Raw genomic sequence first — 10,055 nt, 5'->3', positions numbered from 1 at the left:
CAGGCAGGTCTCGAACCCGCGGGCTCAGGCAATCCACTTACCTCAGCCTCCCAAAGGTGCGGGATTATAGGCTAAGCCACCGAGCCCGGCTATATTACTTTCCAAAGTTGAACTGAATTGTAGCAATGTGTAGTATGACTTTTGCTCAAAGGTTGGTGTTAATGAAATGAATGTGAGCATCACCATGCGATAGACAGGACAGTCAAAGAAAATGGTGGAAAGAGTTGTCATTTGAGGAGTGTAAGACCATTTTGAAATGGTATTTGAAATTTGAGAATGTTGTGGAAATACAGTGACAATAGAGGTGTGAGTATGCAACAGAACCTCCAACACACCTAACAACTGCACACATTTGTGATAAGTTTGAGACGCATGGTACTGTGTGTGATGTGCATAAGGAAGATCTGAGAGATCTCGCACAGCAACAACTCCTGCAGTAGTTTGCCATAATCAGAAATGTCTGGACACTAATGGTGACCACTTTGAGCACCTCTTGTCATTGCAGAAGTCAAATGTGATTTATTCATCTTTTGTTATCGGTATATAATGAGTATTACAATTTTAATACGGTTTTTTTCTTTCTTAAAATGTGTATACTTTTCTTTTTTTGGCACCCTGTGTAGTGTTGAAAGAAATTTGTTGTTGTTATTGTTTGAGTCGGAGTCTCCCTCTGTCACCCAGACTGGAGTGCAGTGGCACACTCTCTCAGCCAATCGCAGCCTCGATCTGCTGGGCTCCGGCGATCCTTCTGCCTCGGTCTTCCAGAAAGAAATTAAAAGTCCTCTTTTAGGCATGGGATACTTCATCAAACGAAAGCACAGCCCTTGTGGTACTTACATTTTGGTAAGAGTAGACAGCAAAAGACCTAAATATATGGAAAGATAAATTGATCTACAGATTCAGTGTCGTCCCCATCAAACAGGCCATTTTTACAGATTGGAAAGCTGGTCCTAAAATTCATATGGAGATACAAGGGACCCAGAGTAGTCCTAAAATTCATATGGAGATACAAGGGACCCAGAGTAGTCCTAAAATTCATATGGAGATACAAGGGACCCAGAGTAGTCAAAATGAACTTGAATTAGAAAAAAGTTGGAGGATTCACACCTCAATAACAACAGTAAAATCTAGAAACAGGGAAATAATATCTGAGAGAATAATGTTAATTCTTATTTGCCCTGCTATGTGCTTGCTCGTAGAAGAGGGCAAATGGAAAGATATTTTTCAGTAAAGATGGAGAGACATGACCATTCACAAGATTTCACTGACACAAACACTAATGTCCAAATAATAACGAGCAAAGAAATGGGTAAATACAGATAAATCTAAGCTAGCATTGACTGTAAGCAAAAATGATGATAAAAACAGACTAATTCACACAGTGTGAAAAAAGGTGGAATTAAGACCTGTACACCAGTGAAAGTTAAGGTTGGGAGAGGATTATCCTAAAGGAATCTAGACCCTGTTGGGGAAAATGGTAGGAGATAGTGATTAACTTAGAGTTTTAAAGTCAGGTATTGACATTTTAAGGGACTAACCAAAATGGAAGGAATCAAATATGTAATCTCTAAAAAGAAAGTTAAGAAAACATGATTGGCTGGGCGCAGTGGCTCACACCTGTAATCCCAACACTTTGGGAGACCGAGGTAAGAGGATTGCCTGAGCCCACAGGTTCGAGACCAGTCTGGGCAACTTGAGACCTCATCTCTACAATAAATAAAAAAATTAACTGGACGTGCCAGTGCATGCCTGTAGTTCCAGCTACTTGGAAGGCTGAGGCGGAAGGATTGCCTGAGTCCAGCAGGTCGAGGCTGCGGTGGCCATGAGCATGTCACTGCACTCCAGCCTGGACGAGAGTGAGACTCCAACTCAAAAAAAAATATATGATTAATTCAACATAAAGGAGTGCAAACAAAGAAGATAAAATAACCAAAAAAACATTATGAATAATGTAAAATAAAACAAAGCCAAATGTGTAATCATACTATAGGAAAATATACTAAATTTATCAGTTAAGGACAGACTCTCAAGTTAAATTTCCCCTCACCCACTTCAGGTCTTTTTGCCGTGCTTGTTTTTCCCACAGTTGTGTCCTGCTTTTTCACTTAACGCTGTGACATAACCATTTTTTTCATGTTTTGATTGATTGATTGAGTTGTAATCTCACTCTGTTGCCCAGGCTGGAGTGCAGTGGCACCTAGGCTGGTCTTGAACTCCTGGCTCGAGGAATCCTCCTGCCACGGCCTCCCAAAGTGCTGTGATTACTGGAAAGATGAAATGAATTCGGTTTTCTTGTTTTTATCAGTTGGTCAAAATCATATTTTCCTTTGCTTCATAGTTAGGTCATGACTTTTCTTATACAGCTTTTTATTTCTCTGGCATTCCTAATAGTCTTTATTTCTTACTGATGGAGCAGCATGTTATTAAGATTATCTTGCGTTTAAACATAACATTAAGTTTTAGACCTTTTTTTATTAAACACCTTAGGGCTCTTTGATTCCTTGTTTTAATTTCTAATCATTGATTGCTAGACTATTTTCTAGCATGCAGCACAGCTGTCATTTCAGAATTTCTTTCATTATCTACCTGAATTAAGCCTACAGCTTGTTAGATTCCATTTCTTCCTTTTTCTTAGATTCCTTTAAAAAATTTTTTTTGGAGTATTTAGTCAAAAACTTGTTCGCAAGATTACATGGAAGGTAAATCACAAGACACATATTTGAAAGAGTCTGTTTTTTCCCCTTACACTTGTTTAATGTGTTTTGTGAAGTTTATAATATTTGAATTGTGTTCTATAATCATTATTGTCTTTCATATTTAATAATTTGACTGAGTACAGAGTTCTAGGTTCAGAATAATTTCCTTCAGAATGGTGAAGGCATTATCTGGCATTCAGAGTTACTGATGTGAAGTCTGACTAGAATCTGATTCTTGTTCCTTTGTAGACAACATGATTTTTCTCTTTGATAATTTTTTTTTTCTTTTTTTGAGTTGGGGTCTCACTCTGTCACCCAGGCTGGAGTGCAGTGGCACGCTCACAGCCACTGCAGCCTCGACCTGCTAGGCTCAGGTGATCCTTCCACCTCAGCCTTCCAAGTAGCTGGAACTATAGGCATGTGCCACATGCCTGGCTAATTTTTTGATTTACTGTAGAGATGAAGTCTCACCAAGTTGCCCAGGCTAGTCTCGAACCTGGGAGCTCTTACCTCAGCCTTCCAAAGTGCTGGGCAGCCCTCTTACCTCAGCCTTCCAAAGTGCTGGGATTATAGGCGTGAGCCACTGTACCAGGCCTCTAAGTTTTAACATATGTGTCATAATCCATATGGCTCCAAAATCTCACAAGAGTATATTTCTCTGAGGATACTTTTTTACTTCTACTTAGTAAGTGGTGTACCCTTCCAGTTTGAAGACTTATGTTTTCTTCAGCTCTGGGAAATTAAAAAAATAAAATTTCTCTCCTTTTCTATAAATCTCTTCTATGTCCTCTTTTTTTTTGAGTCAGTCAGAATCTCACTCGGTCACCCAGGCTGGAGCGTAGTGGCATGCTCATGGCCACCACAGCCTCGACCTCAACCTGCTGGGCTCAGGTGATCCTTCAGCCTCAGCCTTCCTAGTAGCTGGAACTACAGGTGTGCACCACCATGCCCAGCTAATGTTATGATTTATTGTAGAGACAAGATCTCGCTAAGTTGCCCAGGCTGGTCTTGAACCCTGGATTAAAGACGTGAGCCACCGCACCTGACCTTTTTGTTATTTTCTGTCACCACTATTAAATTTTTTGAGTTTCATTTTTAATTTCCAAGAGCTTTTTTTTTTCTCTTATAGTCCCTTCTTTATGGGAACCTGTTCTTGTTTTATGCTGTATTATCTTTTAAATACCTATAAGGCTACTAAATCTAACCTGTAAATGTTCCGTTGTTTCCTTGGATGTTCTGATGCTGTTTGAAAAAGCAAAAACAAACCAAAAAAAGTCCTTTTGTGTTTCTTGAATCATTTATTTTGTTCCCCCTGAAATCCGTTGACCTTGTATTTCTCTTGATATTTTTGGCAACGTGTGCTTCAGTTTTCCTCAAGAGTCTGGTGATCTTGCTAGTCTGTTTATATTTATAAATGAGTACATTGATTCATAAAGTAAGTGGCCAGCATGGCTTTCCCATCCTGTTATTTGGGGAGTTTTCTCTAATCGATCTCTTCCTTGAAAGGGAAGGACCAGTGATGAGCTCATTACCCAAGGTGGTATCTGTCAAGAGACAACTTGATTTTAGGATTTTTGGGTGAGGAGCAAGCAACAGGTAGCCTGACTCCCTCACCCCACCCCATTCAATCCCCATGTCCCCAAGACCAGAGAAGGGGTGGCTCACACCACAGAGGGAGCTTACACCTTTGGCTTTTCCGTCAGCCCAGCCTTTCTGTCTGCAGTGAGTCTGAGGGAGGGTCAGGTGGGCGATGGAATCTGGCTGTCCTGCCCTAGCTCTCTGGTGCATCTCCCTGACTTCGTTCCTCACAGCCTCGATGGTGAACCTGGAGCTTCAGGACTCCCGGGGCGCTGCTGGAAAGAAGGAGCGTGAGCTGACGTTCTGTTATACTCTGGGCTGTGGCTTCCTGTGCTTCTACCCCAGGGTCCTGGTGATGGTGCCTGTTTTTCCTCTTCTGGAAGCTCATCTGCTCACTTATTCTCAGTGTTGTTAATGAATTTCTTTTCCCTTACACGCGGAAATTTATTTCCCATTAAGGGTGTTTGGGGAGGGAAGGGAATCAAGTCATTCTTCTTCAAATGGAAGCTAATTCTGTATTCTTTGGGCTCACAAGTCTTGTAAATTTTTATATAGTCAAGTCTATTGTTTCTCATGTTCTTTTCATTTTTTCTTTTTTAAGTGGGAGTCTCCCTCTGTGGCCCAGGCTGAAGTGCAGTGGCACGCTCACAGCCACCACAGCCTTGACCTGCTGGGCTCAGGTGATCCTTCTGCTCAGCCTTCCAAGTAGCTGAAACTACAGGCCTGTGCCGCCATGCCTAATTGATCTATTGATTGATTGATTGATTGATTGTATAGACGAGGTCTCGCCAAGTTGCCCAGGCTGATCTCAAACCCCTGGACTCAGGCGCTCCTCTGGTCTCTGCCTCCCAAAGTTTTGGGATTACAGGTATGAGCCACCATGCCTGGTCAGGTTCTTAAACTTAACAATTTAATAGGTATTTGTGTCAGTTCTACTTAGTTTTCAAAGCAGTAACCAACTCTAAGGCTGTTGGGAGGATGCTGCTTCTAGTAGGAATTAAAGTTGACGTGCAGATGATTAAAAGCAGACGTGAGAGCGCAAGCCTAGGTTGCTTGTACAACCCATGTCACCCACACACTTCCTGAGGCAGTGCTGTTTTACGGGGTAATAAGAGAGGGTCAAGAGAATGGCCCAAAGGTTGAATGAGGTTTAAAAAGCAAAGACACTTAAAAAGCAAAGACACTTGGCGGGGGGGCCAGCCCCCACAGAGAGATTTAGGAGGTCCCTTGGAAGGTGTGGCAGCATCGGCGATTATTCTGGAAAGAGAAAGAAAGAGAAGAGGGGAGAAAGAAAGAGACTGGACTCCTGCTCAAGTGACCAGAAGCCGTTTAATGGGTGTAATCTCAGGGCTTTTATCCCCAAACTCTCAAAGTCATCATCACAGGAAACAAAGGTAGCATGTGCCTTTCACATGAACAGGTCCAGGTGCGCAAAGGACACCCCCCACTCTCAAGCAAATGTTCTTTCATATGTAAGGAAGAACATGAGGAAGAACAACCACAAATTATCTTTTTGTATTTTATGCTAGCTTAATGTTCCCCCAAACCAGTTTCTTACGTGCCCTTAATTGTATTACAACTACATCATCTTGAATTAACATCACTCAATGTCTAAACCCAAAACCACCATAGTGAATTATTAACTTCCACTATTATGTACTAATTCAAACTAGTTTTTATTAAAAAATAGCTGCTATGGTTACACTCTCCTAGTACCAGCTGGCCTAATTCAAACTTCACTGGCCCCCCTAAATCAAACTGAACTAACCATACTTCTATAATAAAATGGTTACTTAAATTTTCTTAATCTATGTAAACTATTTTTTAAAACCTGTATTTATAAATTTCTAAAGGTCGCATCAAGAGAACCTGTGACCTGTACTAAGGCTCCTCAATGTGACTCAAAGCCAAACTTAAATTGTGATAGAGCAAAAGACCATAAGCCGTGGGGAATGGGAACAATAGACTCCTAGGTCAGCTGTGTTCGTTCCGGTCTCAGAGTTTTCTGTTAGAGCCAGCTGGAGCTGTTCTTGGTAGTTTGTGCCAAATGGAAAAGGAGGGAGGGAATGGGTCAACAGCTCCCAAACACATCCTAGTGGTCTTGGGGTCTACAGCCCTTCCTGATCCCTAACACTCAGTGGGCCTCCGTGGCTGGCTCCCAACAGATGCGTATAGCATTCGATTTCCATAGTCAAAGATTAAAATAAAGCTTTGGCATTTGAGGGATCATATTTCAATGTGCTGAATAATCAGACCTAAGGAATGTTTCATCCATCCCACCATCAATGAGGTATTATGGAGTCAGATTTCATCATTGTTTACAGGGTTCCTACAGTGTGCCAGTCTTGGTTCTAAGTGCTTGTTCACATGGTTCATTTAACTTTTTACAAATTATTTATCTGCTTCTGTTTATAGTAACTTAAATCTTATGTTACTATATAACTAGGTTGAATTAAGCTTTGATCGTGTATGTAGCCAATAAAGGAGGTATTGTTTTGCCCTCAAATCCAGCTTCACCTTGAGGTACTGCTGGGACACATTTGATCCAGGGAGTAGTAAGGGCAGCGTCACACTTCCTACTGGTCAAGAAATCGGGTGTTATATGGCTGAGCGGTTTGTCTCCAGTCGGGTGGGATGTCGTAGAGCCAGTTCTAGAACTCAGATCTCTGAGTCTGGAATTTCCATTTAGTTGGCCCCTAGTGCTCTAATACTCTGGTTTTCAGGATTTATAATTGTGATTTGTGCTTGTTAATTCCCAGGTGCCCCTTGGCTTTGGTGTTGCAGCTAGCGTCCGAGTGGGCAATGCACTGGGGGCAGGAAATGTCGAGCAGGCTCGGTGCTCCTGTACCACCGTTCTCCTGTGTGCCGGTGAGTGCAGCCATTCTGCCCGCCGTGGGTCCATGTGTCTGTCATGTTACAAGTCAAAATTCTACCCCTCAGATTTCTCTAGGAATTGAATCACGTATATACACACACAATTAAAGCTTCTATTCTTTTTGTTTTTGAGTTGGAGTCTCACTCTGTTGCCCAGACTGGAGTGCAGTGGCATGCTCACAGCCACTCCAGTGTCGACCTGCTGGGCTCCAGTGATCCTTCCACCTCAGCCTTCCAAGTAACTGGAACTGCAGGCATGCACTGCCACACCTGGTTAATTTTTGATTTATTGTAGAGATGAGGTCTTGCCAAGTTTCCCAGGCTGGTCTCGAACCTGCAGGCTGAGGCAGTCTACTCGCCTCGGCCTCCCAAAGTGCTGGTATTACAGGCTGAGCCACCAGCCCTGGCCACAGCTTCTATTCTTTATGCTCTTTCCAATTTGATGAGTTAGATAAAGTTTTGATTGATTGATTGAGTCAGAGTCTCACTCTGTTGCTCAGGCTGGAGTGCAGTGGCACCATCATGGCTTGCTGCGGCCTTGACCTGGGCTCAGACTATCCTCCCACCTCAGCATCCTGAGTAGCTGGGACTACAGACACACACCACCATGCCTGGCTAATTTTTTTTATTTTTTGTAGAGACAAGGTCTCACTGTGTTGCCCAGGTTGTTCTTGAACTCCTAGCCTTAAACAATCCTCCTGCCTCAGACTCCCGAAGTGCTGGGGTTATAAGCATGAGCCATCATGCGCAGCCTTATATAAAGCTTTTTTTTTTTTTTTTTTTTTTTTGAGTTGGAGTCTCACTCTGTCGCCCAGGCTGGAGGGCAGTGGCACCCTCCCGGCCACCGCAGCCTCGACCTGCTGGGCTCCGGTGATCCTTTCCGCCTCAGCCATCCAAGTAGCTGGAACTACAGGTGTGCGCTACCACGCCCGGCTAATTTTTTGATTTATTGTAGAGATGAGGTCTCACCAAGTTGCCCAGGCGGGTCTCGAACACGCGGGCTCAGGCAATCCACTCACCTCGGCCTCCCAAAGTGCGAGATTACAGGCTGAGCCACCGAGTCCGGCCCATCCTGTGTTCCTAATGCCGCGACAGCATTGGTCCAACCCACAAGTCCGTCAAGCGATGATGTCACAATCAGGATTGGAACCGCTGAGCCTTTCTTCTGTTACAGAATTTCTGGGCCCGCCTCCCCCTTACCTTTGGCCACTCCGTGGAGATAGAGGTCTGCGTGGCAAACAGGGCGTCTCTGACTGAAGAAAAGCCCTATACGGAAAAGCTAGGACCCCTGGGAAGGCAAGAGGGGCATTGAGGGAGATGTGCTCCCGCGGCCCTCAGAGCCACCAAGCCCGGCTGGACTTTTCTTTTTTTGGTGTATCTTGAGTAAAACCAGCACTAAGCACAGAAAAGACTCCACGCCCGGCTAATTTTTTGGATTTATTGTGGAGATGAGGTCTCGCCAAGTTGCCCAGGCGGGTCTCGAACCCGCGGGCTCAGGCAGTCCACTCACCTCGGCCTCCCAAAGTGTGGGATTACAGGCTGAGCCACCGAGCCCGGCTTATAAAGCTTTTAATTTTGATTTTCTGTTACAACAACCAAATAACACTATACTTAATACTACTGAAATAATTCTAAAGGCAATTGTTATCCACAATCTTATGACCATAGTGGTCTGGGAACATTTCTCCACGCTCCTGGACCACCTCTGGCAGTTCTATGGTTGTAGTGTATGAGCAGTAAGGAAAGATTCTGATTGTATGGACGTTGTATTGAGCATTCTTTCTGGTTTGTTTTTTTTTGTTTGTTTGTTTGTTTTTAGTATGGACGTTGTATTGAGCATTCTTTCTGGTTTTTTTTTTTTTAGTTGGAGTCTTAACTCTGTCACCCAGGCTGGAGTACAGTGGCATGCTCGCCACCACTGCAGCCTTGACCTGCTAGGCTCAGGGGATCCTTCGGCCTCAGCCTTCCAAGTAGCTGGAACTACAGGCATGCACCATCATGCCTGGCTAGTTTTTGATTTATTGTAGAGAAGAGGTCTTGCCATGTTGCCCAGGCTGGTCTTGAACCCGTGGGCTCAGGCAGTCCTTTCACCTCGGCCTCCCAAAGTGCTGGGATTATAGGCATGAGCCACCACGCCGGGCTGATCATCCTTTTATAATTATCCCATAGAAAAAGGAGTTGGAATCATAGGGCCTTTGTTGATCTTTTCTTAGACTATAAGAAGAAACACTATTTACATGATCACATTTTCAAAATCACTGGCATATATTTCACAAAAAGTCACTCCTGGGACTTGTAACACTGAAGCATTATCATTTCCTGTTGTTTCTTCTATATTTTCCAGGTGTTTGTGCACTTGCATTGGGACTTTTCCTTGCGACTTTGAAGGATGTGGTTGCCTATATATTCACTGGTGACAAGTATGTACTCAACTAGAAAAATGTCTAGTTTTATGCCTTTTTTCTTCACTATATTTTTCTGATTATGAGAGGTGAATAGCATTTTATCTCCCAGAAAAACCTGTAGTACTTCCAGGAATGAGAATCATAGCACAGAATTGGAGTGAATTTGAAGTGAAAATCATCCCTATTCCTTCAGTACCATTTATTTATTAAACCTGAGTGGAGTCTCTTCTGTGCTTAGTGCTGGTTTTACTCAAGATACACCAAAAAAAGAAAAGTCCAGCTGGGCTTGGTGGCTCAGTCTGTAATTCTGCGCCTTTGGGAGTCTGAGGTGAGTGGATTGCCTGAGCTCGCGGCTTCGAGACCCGCCTGGGCAGCGAGACCTCATCTCTACAATAAATAAAAAAGTCAGCCGGGCGTGGTGGCGCGTGCCTGTAATTCCAGCTACTCGGAAGGCTGAGGCAGAAGGATCGCCGGAGCCCAGCAGGTCGAGGCTGCGGCGGGC

The 10,055-nt window shown here is 43.6% G+C and overlaps 1 protein-coding gene across 1 annotated transcript in view; it reads left to right on the top strand.

Moving 5' to 3' along the window:
• The window catches only part of LOC103273103 (multidrug and toxin extrusion protein 2-like), a 46,093-nt gene that overhangs the window by 16,267 nt on the left and 19,771 nt on the right, over nt 1-10,055 (top strand). The window contains exons 10-11 of the mRNA XM_021718806.1: nt 7,034-7,142; nt 9,493-9,568. Of these exons, the coding sequence (XP_021574481.1) occupies nt 7,034-7,142; nt 9,493-9,568 (185 nt within the window). The remainder of the gene's footprint in view (nt 1-7,033; nt 7,143-9,492; nt 9,569-10,055) is intronic.

Source organism: Carlito syrichta, unplaced genomic scaffold (assembly GCF_000164805.1).
Source record: "Carlito syrichta isolate Samal-C Ts95f unplaced genomic scaffold, Tarsius_syrichta-2.0.1 Scaffold313533, whole genome shotgun sequence".
Lineage (NCBI taxonomy): Eukaryota > Metazoa > Chordata > Mammalia > Primates > Tarsiidae > Carlito > Carlito syrichta.
Note: the sequence above shows the minus strand (reverse complement) of the source record. Positions and strands in the feature narration are given on the sequence as shown.